This window comes from Grus americana, chromosome 15, assembly GCF_028858705.1.
Source record: "Grus americana isolate bGruAme1 chromosome 15, bGruAme1.mat, whole genome shotgun sequence".
NCBI lineage: Eukaryota > Metazoa > Chordata > Aves > Gruiformes > Gruidae > Grus > Grus americana.
In genome coordinates this window covers 2,754,728-2,773,407 of record NC_072866.1, presented here as the reverse complement: position 1 = coordinate 2,773,407, position 18,680 = coordinate 2,754,728, and the positions used below count along the sequence as shown (strand labels likewise).

General features: G+C 46.3%; 1 protein-coding gene across 6 annotated transcripts in view; it reads right to left on the bottom strand.

Moving 5' to 3' along the window:
* Positions 1–18,680, bottom strand: part of MGRN1 (mahogunin ring finger 1) — a 54,523-nt gene that overhangs the window by 17,528 nt on the left and 18,315 nt on the right. For all 6 annotated transcript variants that reach the window (XM_054843052.1, XM_054843054.1, XM_054843055.1 and 3 more), the window contains exons 5-7: positions 8,737–8,854; positions 4,723–4,789; positions 1,832–1,884 (exon numbers count right to left, since the gene is read on the bottom strand). In XM_054843052.1, coding sequence (XP_054699027.1) covers positions 1,832–1,884; positions 4,723–4,789; positions 8,737–8,854 — 238 coding nt within the window. The remainder of the gene's footprint in view (positions 1–1,831; positions 1,885–4,722; positions 4,790–8,736; positions 8,855–18,680) is intronic.

Below are 18,680 nucleotides of genomic sequence, written 5' to 3'. Positions count from 1 at the left end.
TAACCTATAATCCTTGAAATCCCACTTCCAAACCTGGAGCAGTTGAAGCCACTTTCCAATCTCATGAGACAGAAATTTCCAAAGCTTCGCTTCTGCCCTCATGCTAATACATTCCTAATACCTGTGTATTTTCCTACTTTCTATAAGGTGCTATTATCAAGTGCTGGCCACGGGATGCTACAACGGGAAGCTGGGACAAATCCAGGTCCAAGAGTTCCACTCTCTGACCACAGAAGCTGGGCTTACTGCAACAGCGCTATGTTTGGATACTTGGAAAACAGCAACTAGACGCACTCCTTTGTAAGTAAAAATCATACTCGCATCATCAGATCCAAAGTCTAGTCAGAACCTAGCCACAACCAAAAAGCTGTGAAGGCAATAGCCAGTGCAGCACAGGTGAGTCTCGCAGATGAGGAAGGCAAACATGCATAGAATACTTCAAAATCAGGCTGTAACATGCAGGAAGCTGGTGGTTTCATCTGTTTTTCTCTCCTCAGAAGTGTCTGAACAATCATTTTGCAAGGCTAGGGGGTCTCCACCTCCTGTGCTTTCCCACCAAGATGACAGATGGGCTCCAAACACTACAAGGACCCACTTCCCCAAGGACCCACTGTCCACACCATCCTCTCCCAGGTGCTGCTGAATGATGACTGAGGGATTCCAGTGTGTTTTGTTTTTCCAGATCAGCCGGAGGAGGAAGCTAGAAGAATAACATCCCTGCCCTGGTCCCAGGGTGCTGCAGCTGCCCATCTCATTTCCGACAGACCTCTAACTGCCAGGAGTAGAACTACCTACAGAGCCAGTGCTCAGAGCAGCCTTTCTAACACAGGAAAACTCCTTTTCTCCACATACTAAGTCCAACAAAAAAGCAACCTAGAACACTTAGATCATCTTCCAGCCACAGTGCTTCCTTAGGACTGACTGTGCTTCCCATGCCCTCTGACTCTGCTTGTCACCATCCACATTATCCACCTAGGAGGAACAGAGTAAGACCTGTCAACTTGCTTAAGGGACATGGCAGGAACCGAGCAGATTGAGAGACAGAAGTCAGCCACATGCCAGCCTGGAAGTGGGGAATTTCTAACAGTACAGCATTGATGCTGCTCCCCTCTACATGCCCAGCTCTGCTCCAGCATCTCTTGCCTCATCTTAGCATGTCACTACAAATATCACTTGTCCAGGGTATCTGTCTGCAGTACTACCACAACCAGACACAACATGATGCTGTTACAGATCTTGCAGCTGTTTTCAGGGTCCAGTTATCACAGAAAGAGATTTTGTTATCAAGACTTGTGCATACAGCTTGGCTTAGCCTTACCATGTAGGCAGCGGTCAGCTACATCAAACATGCCACCGAAAAGTAGTGGAACTCAAAGTCTTTGTGCAGGATGTATCCTAATTCTTTAAAAGGGCTTGGTCCTATGTGTAAACTAAGGTCAAACAATGGTGCAACAGGGTCTGGACACAGCAGATCCGGTTCTGCAAAGAGATCACGAGGCCCTGGAAAACTGCACGGTAGCAGCCATGGTCAACACCTACTGCTCTCAAACATCACAGCCACTGAGGCACACCCTCTCCCCACACACAGGAAACACCAGCCACAATTAGCTGAGTGACCAGCTCAGGTACAAATGATAATTACAGGCTGCACAGGAGGTGCTGCAAGCAATTATTCGTACTACATAGCACACAGGAACCCCAGTCACGGGCCAGGACTCCACTGTACTAAGTGTTATATACACATACAAACTAATGACCCATGGAAATGTTTACATATACAATGATAGGGACAGGGACGGGGATGGGGGGGGACCAAAACAAACTGATTTACCTTTTCAAATGCAGCCAGAAGAACGTGGGCATGACCCGTCACCTCAACCACCACTGCAAAAAGAGAAAGAGCAGTCTCGGTTAAACCCTGAAAGCAGCACGAGCATAAAACTACCACGAGCTGAATTTTAGTCTGTTTACAATTTCTAAACCATCACCTGTTGTATTTTCATCTCCTCTTGCAATTTAAAACTTTTCTTACCTTGTCCTCAGGTTGGTTCACCTCACACTCTTGCAGAGCAAGAACAAAACCCTGCTGGGCTCTGTGGTGGGCCCCACACAGACATGCCTTCATTATCTTGGGTGCTCCAAACTATCCCACTTTGTTTTCAGAGGTTGGAAAGGGAAAGTAAAACAAAGCACTCAGTGGGATTCTGCTCTCCCCTAAAACTCCTGGGTTTAATTACCTGACTTTATCACAGAGATTAATAAATCCATCTGGTTTAACAGCAATTGGCTGCACTTCCAGCCCTGGTACTTATCACTTTATTTCACTCTAATCCGACATGCTTATAAAACATTTATTTCTCATACCAATTTTAGACACTGAAACATCTCTGTCTACTTCTCTGATTTTTTTTTTCCCCAAAGACAAACATCACGTCTTCCCTCTTCAAAACTCAAGGCTTCCCTCTTAATCCAACAGCACTGAGAAGGGGCTGTCAGAGGTTTCTGTACTGCATTCATGGCTCCCTCAGCAAATACAGCATAGAGGAAGCCGAGGTACAACCCCAGTCTCTCTCGTGTAAGACCCTAAGGTTCTGTTCAGCTCCAACTGCTTGGACCCTTTTGCTTAATTATGTTCAGACCCATCAGATGGAAATGAGAGACAGAGGTTGTGGAGGAGTCACTGCGGGAAGGGAAGGCATGTAACCACCTCGCCCTGCCTGGACCGATGAGTACGGGCTACGCCCAGCACATGCAGAAGAGCTGGCAGAAAGTTAACAGCTGAAGGAAGCAACTCCTATGTTGTCTAAAAGGGAGAGGAGCTCAACAGCTTCCTTTGGGCCCCCAGAACAGCAGAGGCAACAAGAGGAACCATTCACCGGATTGCAGCACAAAGATCGTGTTTGGAAACAGCAGCATGTGGGAGAAGAGAGTCCATCCCTGCAGATTTGCTGGGTAACTGAGATTGGGCCACAGCGATTTGGGTGCAATCAGGAACACAATGGCATGCGGAAAAGAGGGCTAAAACTGGGAATTCATCTGCTTGCTCCCCCACTGCCAGCCAAGAGCAAGGCTGTTCTAGCTCACTCAGTAAATGAAATTCAGGTCCCTCCCCGCAGTGTGAGCAGCCAAATAAGAGATAACAGGCATCGCTTCCCTTCACGCGCTTTGTGGCAATCAAGCAGTGTGGCTGGAGTCGTGGGACCCGTTCTGTGCGGCACCTTCCCTCCCCAAAGGGCTTCTGTGCCTTTCCCCGAGAGCAATCCCGCTGGCAGGAATGGGAGAGGGCTAACGTTGCAAGCTCACATTCTTCTGGGCATGCAAACATCTCCTGGCAGAATTCATTCCAAACCAACATCTTGCTGACTGCTATTTAATTTGCCATTCAGTTCTATTTTACAGAAGCAGTTACGGGCTAGCTGTAATTCTCCAGGTGCTCCAATCACAAACAGCCAGGTCCTTCCAGTCCCATCAGTTAAAAAAGAACCAAAATACACAACAATTTCCTCAAACCTCGCTCAAGTATCACATATTTTTGTGCTGATATTCTTTCCAGGGGAGGATTTAAAAGCAATTGCCTTTCCAGGTTATTAAAAAATATGACAGTACATTATTGGCTAAGACTGGGCATGGTATGTGCATAAATGTATGCTTCCCATGCTGCCTCCTGTTCTATTTTTGGTCCTTCTAGGCATGTCCAATGTTAGAAAGTAGAAATACCTTGCCAAAAGCTCTATAAACAGAGGAAGGTGTTTTATATTTATGGTCAAGAAATACACATACGTGTCAATTTTACTAACAGTGCCTGAAATCACTAAAAATAGATGCACTTTACAAGTAATTTCCTTTATGTTGTACTGTGCTTTGTTAGTCACACTTTAAATTGGTTCATCCAGTTCTATTTCACTCTGCTTGGAGGACTGTGAAATAACGCAATGAGTTTCTGGGCACTTTCACATCCACAACATAAGAAACCGAGCAAGTGACTGCACTAAACAATGCAATCAACAATGGATTTTTTTTCTTTCTAATTATTCTTAAATTTTGTACAAAACGTTCCAGAATGCAGAAGTGAAACACTGGTCTCGCTGACCACAACAGCCCCCAATTTTAGAGAAAATGTGACTTCCTTGTGGCCTTTTCATTGCTGACACACGGAGCCCAAAAGCACACGCCCACCTAAGGAAAATACTGTGAAGTGAGTAACAACTTAAACATTTACTGGACTTCCCTGTCCGAAATGGCAACATGTTTTAAACATAATCAACAATATTATTTCTCATCAAAGGTTATGCTCTTTTATCCTAACCATTCAGCACTCTTCGGAAAAAGCAGGAGAATTTTAAATTGCTGAATGAAGCTGTATTTGGTCGAACAGTGGCCTGAGCATTTTAAAGCCATTTATTTTTCTCTGATCATTCCTAGAGGAAGGCCTGCCCTACAATTAGCTATGGCTTTTATGAAGACAACTTATCCCTCAAAGACAGGGAAAAGACCAACTCCCTCCTTGCCTTACAAACTGCAAATGTGAAACCCAAAGAGAAAGGAAGTAATTTGCTCCAATTTGTGCCTGGCATTGGTGGCATTTCCATTCTGGAAAGGCTCCCTGAGCCTTTGCTACAAGTAAAATGTTCTCCTCGTTGCAGAAGACGACCTGCCCTGAAGGAGTCACACAACCTCAAAGAGAGCTAGAAGACGACCAAGGGAGCACACCGCCACGCTTACCATCCCCTTCGTCCACCACCGCTCGGATGACCACAGGGAACACGCCACGATCCAAGTCAAAGTTCAGCTGAGGGAATGAAATGAGATGAGGTTAGACAAGTGACATCAGGCTTGCCCAAAGACAATGCTTGAGATAGCGTTAACATCAGAGGAATGAAGGCCCCTTCTGACCGGTCCCCAGTCCCTGGTCTCAAAAGGACATGACATTTAAAATTCAGGCACCAACTTTCAAAGGGAGTCAACCAGAATAACTATAACATATATACATTGACACGGTACTAAACACCAGCTGTGGCTAGCCAGGCAAAAGGATCTCCATTTGAATTTTATATGGTATTTAATTCTCACTAATTCGTATAGCCTAAAAATCTCCCGAGGGATTTGTAGTAGGGCAAGTTTCTCAAAATCTCTCTAGTGCCGTAGTTTTGCTTGGATAGGGTAGGATATGGGTAGGTATATACTGGTTATAGCACAGCAGTATGTGTTATGCTCCCTACACCACAAAAGAAAACAACTCTTGTACGAAGTTCTCGAAGACATAGAGAAATATCTGTAAAACTTCCAGCTCACACAACACTGTAAGAAAACTCCAGACTGATTTCCATCTCTTAGCATGTTATGAAATTCAGGTCCTTGACCTTCTAATCGGCGAGAGTGAAAATTTAAGATCTCACTTGAGTGCAAAGAAAATAGGCTCAATTTCTCCCTTTGCCCTGCACTTCATTAAAGCACTTCAAAAGCTCCATGTCATCTTACAAACACAAGAAAAATACAACCTTAAAAACACTGTCCTGTGCCAGGAACGGAAGTGTCTCAGAGACTGGATATCTGGTGGTTTTTCTTAATTACTGACTTGGGGTTTTTTGTCTCATCTCTTGCCAAGAGAGAAAAAGATGTCATTTCATCATGGTGCTCCAGGTAGTCTGTTTTCAGTCCCTCGCTTTCCCCCAGCCCCAACATCATTTGCAGCATGGTTTTCTCCAGCCAGTCCCTCAGAAGATAAACTCTCAAGATACCCATTGGCACTGGCACAAATGGCAACCCAAACCTCCCAGACTGGAGGGAAGGTGCCCCTCACCGTGTGCCTTAACATAGTTGAAAATGATTCCTCCTCAAATGAATTACAACCTAAATGTTCATCCTGAAATGAACGATAACTGTAGATTGAGAGACGATACACCTGGTCAGCCACCAGCCACGTGTGCCGCAGCCCATCAGCCACGCGGCTAAGCCTCTGCCAAGAGGTGCAGGCACGTGCTTCAGACTGCAACAGCTCGCCAGCCTTCCATGGGAGGTGCGGGGCGCAGAGGGAATTGCGAGTCTGCTGCTCTTCTGTCCATAGCTGCATGCTGCTCGTGCAGGTTGCATGCCTTTGGGGCCACTCAGCTTCTGCAGCGCTTTCTAGAAGCGACTCTAAGCTGCATAACAAAGCTTTGCACACACATCCCTCCCTGTTCAAACGTGCATACCTGATTCCAAACAGAAAGCAAGTGCTGGAAGACCTTATGATTTGACCTAGCTAGTCTTCAAACCTGATGGATATTGATTTTTGTCCTCTGTATGATGGTTTTACATTTTATTCCTCCTTTAAACTACCAGAATCTATTCTCTTTCCAAAACAGCAGAGTAACAGAGCAAACACAAAAATCTCATTTAACTTCTCAGTATTTGTTATAGAAGAGAATCATTGAGCCACTATTTTCCAGTTTGCATTTCTGAACCATTATGGTATGCCACAGAGGGAAAATTCATCGAGGACAATTGATTAAAATTGCTGAAAGAAGCTTATGGTTTTGCTTTGCTTCCTGCTCTGATTTATTACTGTATGACAACAGTTACTGTTTGTCCATTTGAAGGGAAAGTCACATCATAGAATTGTGGTTGCTTTACGATATAAACTTTTGCGATCTCAAACAAAAGGCCTCTTTAAGGGTCCATTTCACATTTGTTTTTAGGGACCTGAAAACAACCATCTCAACACAAGCCATACACTATAACTTGCAAGCAAACCAGTATATTACAAACTTTTATAAAGCTTTCCACAAAACAACCCAACATAACATTATTTTCCCTTCTGTTGGCCAGCCAAGAACGACATCATATGTGAGTATTACACTGCGCAAAAACATGAAGTAAATCTGAGGTTTTTTGGACAACACCAGTAACAAAGCTGGAAAACAATCTGAAGCATGCAATTGTACACAGCTGAGTGATAATGCTCCGCCAGCCGTCTCAGACAAAAGTGCTGCATTTCAGTGGCCGGTTAAGAAGATTCAGCCGTATGCATTTTGCTGGACTTCAGAGGACAAGGACTGATATGTACACAGAGTCAAAAATGGGAGAAGAAACTCTTCCAAATCACAGTACTTGTTCCACATTTTCTCCACAACCACAGTTCCCAGTGACGCCAATGAAAAAAGAGGAGACAGAGGATGCAGCAGAATCAAGCAAAGGGAGCTAGAAGCTTACTTTACCGCAGCATGTCTCCCTTTAAGCTGTCAAAGGGACGTCACTTTAGTACTCAAGTTAAAACCTTGCTGGCAGGAACAAAAGTTAAAATTAAGCTTCTCATTTCTTTAAGAATAAGGGGATCTCAGTTCCTACTTTCCAACTCTCTCAGACGACAGAAGGGATTGAAAAGCAGATCTTCCAGGCTTTTGTAGGCTGAACTTGTGAAATCATATATTGGCAGAGAAGCCAAGACATCAGGAGACCAGACTCTGCAGGCTCTTGGTAACTGCCATGGCATTTGTTAAGGCACGGGACTGATTATAGTTATAACTGTAACTTCAAGACAATAGCTATTCAATCTTTTCAAAATACATGAAAGATTACTTTTTTCCTTTTTTTTTTTTCTTTTTTTTTTAATAGGTAGAGTTATCTACCAGGGTTCACATACACAATACTCTTATACAGGCTGGGGTCATGAAATGAGCACGGTATCAGTGTTGAGCTGAGCGAGGGGTCCACAGGAACAAATTTATTAGCAGTAGCTACAGACCGACTCCTTTGCACCAGAAATCTCTTATGACAGATGTGCACAGAGCAGCAGAAAGACCAAGGGATCCCTGCCCTGCATCATGCGCAGGGGAAGAAGCCCTTGGGCCAAAGCTCAGAGGCTCAAAAAGCAGAGTTACTGCGTGGGTTAGAATTTTGCAAAGATACCAAAATTAATACAACTCCACAGATCTTGCTATGTAGTAAAAACCACAGAGCTTAATTAAAACCCAGCCCTCGTCTGTTTGCAGTTATGGGTTAAACTAAAAGGAGGAAAGCATTCCCTTATTCAGCATTAACACACCAGTGTGAATCTGCCCCAAAAGGGAGACTATCCCTCCACAGCACTGTACTGCTACAGTTAATGATGCAGGATGTGGCCCTTAAACAGAACAGGACTATTCTAGAGCAGTGGTCTCCAAACTATTTTGACTATTCAACCCATAAGTAAAAAATTTTGAACACGTACTCCCAATATATGTATATTTATTATTTATAAGATATATACACGTACTACTGAAGTTCTTCTCGCACCTCAATGAATTGTCTTGCATACGCCCCACTTTGCAGACCATTGTTCTAGAGGACCAGCAAAAACAAAAACCAACCCAAAACCAAAAAACAAACCCCCACCAAAACAGAGAAATCAAGACAAACATTTGCTCCCACAAGATCTTTGGCTGGCAGGAAGAGGAAGGCTGAGGAGTGGCGGGTTCCTCTGGGAAGAGCTCCAGTGCCAATCTCCCTCCTACATCAGATGTTGGGATACCAGCTGATCAGCAATATCAAAAGTCACTTCTTTGGGTTTCTTCCCTGTTTGCCTGATCTACCTGCCAAGTTCCTGTACAGTGTTCATACCTGCTCCTCCCAGGACCCCATTCATCTCAGACCCACAAAACACGCCATGGCAGCTGGGAGAAGGTGTCTTCCAGCCTTAACTTCATGGCACTAAATGGAGTCCAATGCTTCTGGCACAACAGGGTTGTGGAAAGAAGGGGACACTGAGAAGAGACTTACCTCATCATCCTTCCAGTCTGAGAAATCAATCTTGAAGGAAGGCAGGGAGAATTGCTGGCTTACCCCTCTCTTGTAATGAACTGTCTCCGACTGCAGAGAGGGATTCTTTGTGCTGTATCTGAAGAAAGGGGGGAAAAAGGAAAACTTGCTGTAACAAATGATTGCTCTCTGCTAGGTTCTCATTCATTCACGCCTGTCCGTCTTTCAGGAATCACAAGTGGCAGCTCTAAGAGGCAGAGCTGGCAGGGGCTGGCAGCCATTCCATGGGGATACAAAAAGGGAAAGGAAAGGTCAAAGCAAGAAGGTGAGCACAGGGAAGGGAAAGCAGTGCAGACAGGCAAGGTCTGATTGGATCCGTACTGACCTGCCCGGAAACACTGGGTGTCAGAGGAGTACAGTGTGGTGCGGCAGCCTGGCAAAGGCTAGTTCACTAAATCCAGGGCCTAGGCAACACTGGCTTTCAGCCCAGCACACAGTCTTATTTTCTGCAGGAAACCCAGGAAGAACAAGCAATGATCTAACAGTGGCAACACACAACCCAACGCGGCGCTGAAAGCTCTCCCATGCCTCCGCGGGACAGCTCTGCAGTGACAAACACAGAGCCATTACAATTCACTCCTTATTCCTCACGTACTTCCCCAGAGGTGTTGCAGGGCTACCAACACCACTGGAGAGACACCGAACAGTCCTGCACGCCGGCCACCTAGAGAAGAGTCGCAATTCTTCCGCTGCCTCGAGGCCCAGCACTGAAAGTCCAGCGCTGCCAGGCTGGGATGAACATCTCTGGAATGGGACCATAGCTACCATCCATCATCTTCTGCACCCAGAGCCCACCCCGCACTGTCTGCCCCAAGAGAGACGTTTCACTGCCTGCTGACCATCACTACGGACGGTGTGATTCACGGCGGGCTTCGGTGGTGAAACAGGATCAAGAAATTGCCACCCCTTTCTGGAGGGTGATTTCTGAGCTGGATATGCACAGCCTCTCGGGATGCCAATTCTGGCACAGGAGAGGAGGCAGTGGACTGCAAACCAGGGTGGGAACATCTGAAGCTGGCTTTACCTATCAACCATGTATTCAGTACGTGTTGACGAACCAGAGAGAAAGTGAGAGATCCCTTGCCAAGAGGTTTACGCTGCAGAAACCACCTCCTCCCCTGGCACAATGACGAGACAGGTCTAGCTCCAGCTTTACAAGAAAAACTTTAACAGCCCGTCACAGTAATAGGATGTTACCTCTTCTGCATGCTAACCATCACTTCCTAAGGAGAGCTTCACAAGGTGAGACTGGGAGAGTGCTCGCCTCCAGCTACTGCACAGGGAACAGCTACAAGCCTGAAGCCTTGCTGACCGTTCAAACTTGATTGCCACTGTTCTTGATCAACCAGACACCCCGGGGACAGGCTCCAGGGACAGGTATCACATCAGCACCAGGAACTCTAGGCTGAATTTTTCCTTAATTCAGCTTGGGTTATCACACAGGATTCCCCTGACAACCAGCTCCTCAGATTTTGCTGATTCCATTTCTGAAAGAATAACACAGGCGGTACTACTGCGAGTCCTGCAAAGGAGACCACACCAGAGGAGATCAAGGCATTTGACGTGGCCAATTCAGTACAGAGCCCTGTCAAGCGCAGCAGTTAACAAACTGCGCGCAGAGGCAAAGAAAAGAGAATCCTTGCTTGAAAAACAGGATTCTGTACTTTTGAGGACATTCAGCTGCTCTGAAACACAGACACAGCTTACAAACCACCAGGTACGTAAGCAAAGGTTGGAAAGCTCCAAGCTCCTTCAGCCTAACTACACTTTATGGAAGAGCACGGCACACCAGGAAGAGATGGCAATACAAAGCTTTTTTACATCCAAAGTAAAGCCTTCTGGTTTCTGTAAGCAAGGAGCCAGAGGGCTGGGCAGCTCACTTCCAGAGGGGGTGAAGTAAAAACCATGGGAAAAGCCCATGGGGCAGAATCAGCCAAGAACTGCAGAACTGAGCATCACACCAAAGATGCAAAGACCGAGCCGGAGGATGGTAGAGAGGACATGCCTGAATCTTAAAACTCAGCTTTAAGAGATGCTGTGGAAACTTTACATTCAAGAGCTATAGGGAGGCTATAGGCCTCCCTACCTGCTGCCAGAGAGCAAGAGCCCACAGAGACAGCGGGCTGCCCTCCAGGGCTCAGGCCAGCCAGCACTAACACAGAGCCTTAAAGCACAATCATTACGATGCATTTTGCAGCTGAAGGTGTAAGAATCTGGATACCAGATGATGATGAATATTTATTAATTCCTCTGAAACCCAAGGAAGAAAAAACAGGCTCCCCACCGGCATGAACTGCTGCCTTTCTCTGGAGAGACAGTGTAGTTCCTGCACCCTCTGAGGATCCAGAAGGCTTATCAAGTGTCACACAATCCACGTTAAATTCTGGAAGACTGTGACGAAGGCCAGGTTCACCATGTGCACTCCACTCTTCCTGCCAAGGCAGGTGCATTATCTTATTTTTGACAATACTTTACCTTCGAAAACCATTCTGTACTGTGCTGAAGTTGTGCTGCTTTACTAGAAGGTCTCACTCCATCCCTTGCATTTAAAGCATGGTGTGGGAGAGATCAGAATGACAGGTCTTTTATGTGTGAATTACAGAGCAAGCAATTGAGTGAAGTTTTATTTACTGAGTTGTCAAGCACGATGAATAGAGCAAGCCTGTATCTAGCTCCTTTTGTGGCACTCTCAAAGCTTCCCAGCTCTGCAGAGAGGCACTATTCTCCCTCTACAGCTGGGAAAGCAGGGGATGGAAGAGTGACTTATCTAAGGTGACAGCAAGTCAGGAACCTACTAGAAATAAAGTGCAGAGGAGAGAGCGGAGGTCAGAGACTGCCCGGATGACATGCACCACAGCAGCACTGGGAAAGGGGTGTAAACATGCTGATGGTGAGTGCCAGGAAGGCCAGAGGACCTGCACTTACAGCACGAGAAGCCCAAACCAGTCTACACCAGGAAAACAAGTAACGCTGTTCCAAAGAGGATGGGGTAGAACAATATTCGCACAGACTTGCTGCTCTCACTGCCCCTGAGAAAAGAAATAAACCAGGTACACAGATTTTTCTGAGCTGAAGAGTATGACAAAAGTATCAAGGAGGCTTCCCCAAGTGAACCAAGTAAGCTTTGTGCTTTGGACTGCGTGACTGCCTAGCCCCCATTGCCAAAACAAGCTCAGACCCGGATCTGAACACCCAGACTGACTGCTGGAGACCCCCAGTCAGCAGGCAAGGCTGCCGAGCGGGCCAAGAGCCTGGTGAATACCCTGGAAGCACCGGTGATCCCAGATTGTCACAGAGATCGATTGTGTTTCTGAAGTGATGCACAGGATCCACTGCACAAGTACACACTCCTCATGCTGCACAGGATGACAACCTGGCAAGCTGTTACAAAGGAAATATCCTGCATATTAGTGTCTAAATGTTCTCTACCCATCTCCAGCTCTTTTTGTTGGCACCTGCTGTATTCACAAGTCTTCCGTCCCCTGCCTATGCCACTGTGTGCTTACAGCAAACAATAGCGGAAAAGCTCTGTAGAGCCACGGAGATGCATTACAGAAAAAGAGAGCATGTATTAAGAATAAAAGATAGCAGAGAAGCAACACACCGCCTCTCCCTGCACAAAGGCTGAAAGCTGAACGTTTGGGCTGCGCTTTTCAGACTGCACCAGGCCAGCTCTCCATCCAGATGGGAGATTTAACAAAACCACCTTGCAACCACTGGCAGCTCAGGATGACAGAGAAGTGGGGTCTGTCCCGTTAGGTCAGGAGCAAACAGAAATCCCCGGTCATGTTTTTTTAAACCTGTTTGCTTGCTCAGGTATCCTTGACAGCGTGAGAATCACCAGCAACGTGAGGTACCTCACTGCTGACTGCAGCAGCAGCTCCCAGCTCTGTCCTCAGAACCCTCAGGATTCATGCAGCCTATCTCCTCCTGTAAGCTCTTTGCCATACCTTTACTCGCACAACACCAAGCTTACACCCCACACCGACTCCTTCCTCCCCCATGCCAAATCCTTCCACTCCCCAAAATCAGCTGTGTATCGGAGAACTGGCAGATGAGGAGCCCCGTGACTACATCACAGTGATTTTTGAGAGAACAGGAAACAAACTAAAATTATTCCCCAGTCTCACTCGTCCACCATCAGCTGAGAAACACTTGCTGCCTGCACAGAGAAACTAGCCTGGGGCTCATGCACGCTTCTCCCTGTATGCAGTCCAGACTTGCTACCAGGCACTTCTAGACCTTAAGTAGCTCCCAAGCCACCAGTGGCACACTAGTGTTTGGGACCCTCTGCTAAGCAGGGTTAAACTTCTGTTGCTACATGCTCACTGGAGATGCAATACGAACATGTGGGGGTGTTTCCCCCTCCTGCTCATCCCTGATCAGAACCTGGGGAGATTTTCAGCAAGGCACCAGTCCCAACTTGTGCAGACTTCTTTATTGCTGTGTTCCTCACGCTCATCCCTGCCTGGCACTGGGCTGCCCTGGGCAGTCAAAACACGGTTCCCGTTATCACAAGCACACTGGGACGCCCGACTGAGAAGAACCAAGTGGGGGATCCTAGCCAGCTTGCCTCAGAGTTATGCAGAGCACTGTCCAGACCCTATTCCTCAGAGAAAAGCAGAAGAAAAGGAAGATGCACATAGCAGTGTTGCCCCAAGGTACCGTTTTTGACTGAGAGACAGCCTGCGCTTTGAAGAGCCTGCAGACAAAATAAGAGTCCTCTTCCTGTAGTAACAGCTACACATGTTGTGTGGCAATTTGCAGTGAACCGAGGACACAAGGCAGAATTACTGAAGGCAGAGTTACACACAAGTTTTAGAGGGTACTCGGGAACCAATTCTGCTGCTGCTGCAGGCTGCAACTGCCTGGCAGGCTCCATGTCCTCTTACAAGTGGTGAGGAGGGAGCCAGCCCTGTTCTGCCGGTGTTCAAAGGGGCCAGGAGTTGATGTGGAACAAGCACGCTGGCTCCCCTCTCTTCTACCCACATGCTCCCATTTCAATTTGGGCCAGGATCTCACAGGTCAGCTTTTGGGGAAGAGAAAAGTTGAACAAGTGTCTCAAATAACTCAAAGTGATTTTTTTTTTTTATTGGTAAAAGAAACACTACCAAATTATAAGAAGGCTGTAACCCTGGGTCTCAGTCAGGGTTAGGCAAGATCCAGCCCAGAGAGGCTCCCACGTGGAGTCTGGAGGTTAACCGGATGCTAAGTTGGTGCATTGCAGTCCCTGTCAGTCTTCTCCTCACCTCCTGCTTCCTCCCAGGACTGTTTCCATTCCAGGCCAGGGGGAAACAAACACCTCACCACGCAGCTGCAGCCCTGCAACCCATATCCCACTCCAGCACCCGCAGAGATCTGCCTTCAGCTGGACTTACTGGTGAGAGCACCGCGCTCACGACTCCAACCAGGCTTCAAAGCTGGCGGCTTACACAACAGCTACACAGAGAGGCACAAAGGCCAGAACACTTATTAAAGACAGAGGGTTTGTCTGCTCGGTGAAATCTATAGAATTTAGCTCTCCAGCCTGTGAACTTTGCGCGCTACGGCATTCCCTTGGGGACTGGTGTCTGCCTGGATCAAAGCAAGCTTTGACTGTAAAGGCTTGTGCCTGGCAAAAACCAGCACTCGCCTCTGATTTCTTCACACAGAAGAAATCTCTCTGCACAAAGAATTCATATTAATCACCACAGTCCACAGCCAAAAGCAGCAAGAGCACCTTTCAAAGGCCCTGAATAGACAGAGGCTATTAAAGGAATATCCGAATGCCTCTGTCTCTCCTACACAAGCTTTAGTGAAAACAGCCATGCGCTGAGCTACCCATTTCAGTTGGATTTCATTTTGTGAACCAACTATTCAAACTTCCACATGCAGACGGAATACATAATCGCTGCAGTGTCATGTCCACCGTCAGCTTAAAAGACTGCGGTAGGATGTTTGCAATGAGTGTAGCAGGCATTGCAAAACAAACAAGGAAATGAGATTTTTTTTTTTTTTTTTAAAATAGCCAGTACACCCATTTGTGCATCAGCAAGACAAACAGCACAGCCCTGAAAAACCTCAAGGATTGCAGAGCTAGACTGACCTATTTTCATTGTGTTTTCTCTTTATAATGAGAAAACAGAGCTTGGCAACATGACTAGGATATGGAAGAGAACCTTTTCTGTCCAAAACGGAAGATCTTTTTCATAAGAATGGACTGCAAAACACAAACCTCTCATGTCATATTTATCATCAGCTCCTGATCCGCCTGGATCGCTCATGTCTTTAGAGCCGGCTGTTTTAAGTGCTTCCAGCTACAGGGCTGGTTTGACTTCTTCCCCTGAGGAAACAACCGCTGCTGTCATGTTTTAACTACACAATCCTTCCTGCTAGTCAGCAGGATACCTACAGCTGGAAAAGTCTCGGGGGCCCTCCCAGGAACAGACTAATAGCGTGCGCATCAAGGCTTTTGCCAGAAAAGGAAAGGATGCATTCGTAGAGCACACACAAAAAGAGAATATGAACATCCATCTCTGCAGCCTGCTCAAAAAAACATACCTGTCTCCTAAACCAAAGACATTTAAGGGTACAAACACACGAACCAGTTACTGCAGAAGGCAGGCTACGAACTGGGAGCCCTTCAACTAGTCTCTAGGAGCCAATGAGGAGTGCTGCCAGCCCTGCAATGGAAACGCAACGCGGAGTACCCTCTCATTTATCTGGGGGGAAATTACATGCTTATGGGCAATCACTAGCAAGTAGTCGACGTACAGCTCACGCACCTGCACGTTTGTGCTTCCTATACGCTAAGGCAGAGATTCTCATGCCATTTAGATAGTGCCCATCCTGCTCAGCCTTCACCTGTTGGCCGAGATGGCTGAACCTTTCCTTGCTGCATGTGCCGATCACCTCTACTGGAGGCACGGAGCTGCCTCTCTGGCTGGCTACTCTTAAAATCCAGTTAGCGTCACAGGTTCTAACAGCAAAATTCTCTTTGTTTGTAGGACATTTTTGAAGCTGACAGGTACTGCTGTGCCTCAGTGACACCGAGCAATACAAGGCTTGTCCTCATGAGTGAGCAGTCAAACTGTTACAATGGTTTCCCCAACCAGACTCTTCCCTGCTTTCTATCCAGCTGCCAGGAAGCTGAAGCCAAAGGACAGGACAAACTGAGAAATATAACTCTCTCCAAGCCAGCCAGATCTCAGACCAAGTCCCCAAGAGCACACCCACCACGAACCAAAATGAGAGTGGATCCTTGGGGAAGACGCTGTGCTGAAGGGCTGCCACAGGAAAAAGAAGCATAATGGAACAGCCTGCCAATTTCCAAAACCAAAGAAAATGGATACAACTAGAAAAATAAATAAAACTGAGGATATCAGGGGTCTTGAGCTGTTCAGAGGCAGGTCACCACTAATTCCATGCCATTAAAGAGACCTTGGATATAGGCGGATCTAGTCTCTGCTACCCTTGGTGTAACACACCAGCTGGTCCTCTGAGAACTAATGTGTTTTAGTCTAAAAAGTCTTTAGGCTCACCACAAAGTAACCAGGCAAAAGATATTGAGAAGGTGAGGGCAGCAGTTCCCTCTAGATTTAAGGTAATTCCCATTTCATGCAAGAGGCTTCTACAGATACCCAGCACTAGAACCAGAAAGTGCTGGGTACCCTCCCCTGGGCGTGGGGCTGCAGAGGTGAAGACACCTCCACAATCCCCAACAGCCACACATTTGCCTCCAGACTTTACCGGTTCACTGCAGTGACGATACAGCCCCCCGTGAAACTCAAGAGTTCAGCAGTTCAGGACAAGAGGCAGGCAGCAGTTGGGAGCTACCTGTTCCCGAGATCTGGGCTGGGAAACGGTACAGCTGAGCATATCTCCCAGCACGATTACCTGGGAAAGTCTGCTGAACACTCCTTTGAGACAGGTTAGGACAGGCAGAACATACTGATAAAGCCACCAGCTTTTAAACGGAGCCCAAACAACTCCAGGGGGAAGCTTCCTGGCTTGCAGAGAGAAAGGCTTCCCTTTGGTCATGGAGATCAGCTAATCCTGCAGGCAAGCCCACGACACACAGAGCGTTGTGGCTCTCGGATGAGCAGAGGCTCTACAACAAGCAATGGCTCTGCTCAGGGAGAGCCACCTTCCCTCCCCTCCATCCTCTCACCCCAAATTTTATGAACATAATAACATTCCCAGCAGGAGTTTCACATGAGCAGGAGTGCTGATACTATCAGGATCAGTGGTTGTTTCAGCAGAGAAGCAAGAATAACTTGTTTAGCGCTTCTAAGGAGCCATGCTGCAGGCTGGGGACTAGGAGAAAATTTCTGCTTTTGACAAGGGTCCAGAAAGTTTCTCCCGTTTTAAGATTTAGCGTCAATTTAGGAGAGTGGAAAAAAAAAAAGTGTTTTAAATAGCATCTTCTTCCCAAACAAGTGCTGGACACAGCAATAGAAAAAGTTTTGAATTTATACACAGTGCAGCTTTTGCACATGCTTGTTCCTTGAATGTAGCTGTTAGCACCAAAAGAAATAGAGAAAAAGGAGGAACTACCAGCCCAGGGAGGGGGAAGCTGCATTCCTATTAATGCACTAAAAATGCACTCACTCCACTTAGAGCTCTAAGAATGCAGCCTAGATTTTTTTTTTTCCACTAGAATTTAAAAAGAATAAATCAAAGTAATTATAGCACTGCCCTTTCAGAATTGCTTTGCAAAGCTGAAATCAGAGCTTCAAAACGTTTTTACTAGCAGCCAGCAAATCCAGAGAAGCAGAGATGCCTACTTCGGGCAGCTGCACTAGCCCCAAGATGTGCTTCATGAGCCACTTCCACATGGAAAAATAGCCTGGGTTGAATTAAAGCAGTTTATAAAGTCTATATTTGTATCTCACTTCCCCCAGCCCTTATTACCTACACATCTGCATGAAATCAGGATCATGCCTTCCAAAAGGTCCACTGGCTTCTGGTGCAGCCCCCCACATCCCACACTTATATAACGTTTATTGTCCAAGAACTCCAGAGCAGAAACAGACAGTTCATCACTCCTACACTATGGGGAAATTAAAGTATGATTTATTAAATAAAAGGCCAGCAGTAGAAGCAAGAGCTGAATCCGAGTGCTTTGGCTTTGGATGTGAAGGTTTAGCGTACCGGGGACTGCTGCCACCCTAGCAGGGCAGCACAGCATCGTCAGCTACATTTCATTAGCGGGGTAATGACTGCTGACTACTGATCCTGGTTTCATGCAGAGGCAGGCAGGGTTCATGAACAAAGGCTTCTCTTCCGCCATCTGAATAGAGATCCATCTCTCAGTGAACCATGGACAGGGTGGATTAAAAAATTCATTTTTAAAAGAAATTTTTTTTTTCTTTGAAGTTGACAGTTGTGTTAACTTTCAGAAATTCTACCTAGGAATTGTTCAAATTAAATTTAAAAAGCAATTAGGTAGTTCATGTTTGCTGCATAAGCTTCAAAGAACAGACAACAGCACAGGTGACAGTCACTGGCTTAGTGCGTGGCACTAAATTTCTGTAAAAAGAGTTCTTAAATGAACCAGAAACTGTGTTTTCCTCCTCCAATCAACCGACAAAGTTCTGAGAGGAGAGCTACTAGTTACAGAAGACTGAAAACACACTCTGTCCAGAAACAGTTAGTTATATTTAGTAACTAACACTTCCATTAAGCAATTATGATCCAAGGCGCAACTTGACAAGACAGTGTCTTAAGAGTCCAACGTAGAGCAGTTTAACCAACAAAGAATGCCACGCTGCTGGTCTCGGGTGACTCTGATGCATTTCCATCCCAACACAGCTTGGTTCAAGACACACGTTAAAAAAAAAAAAAAATCTTTTCTTTTTAGAATAACTTTCTTTTTTGCCATTTTGACATAACAAAATGCAAAACTAGGAGTCTGAAAAAATACA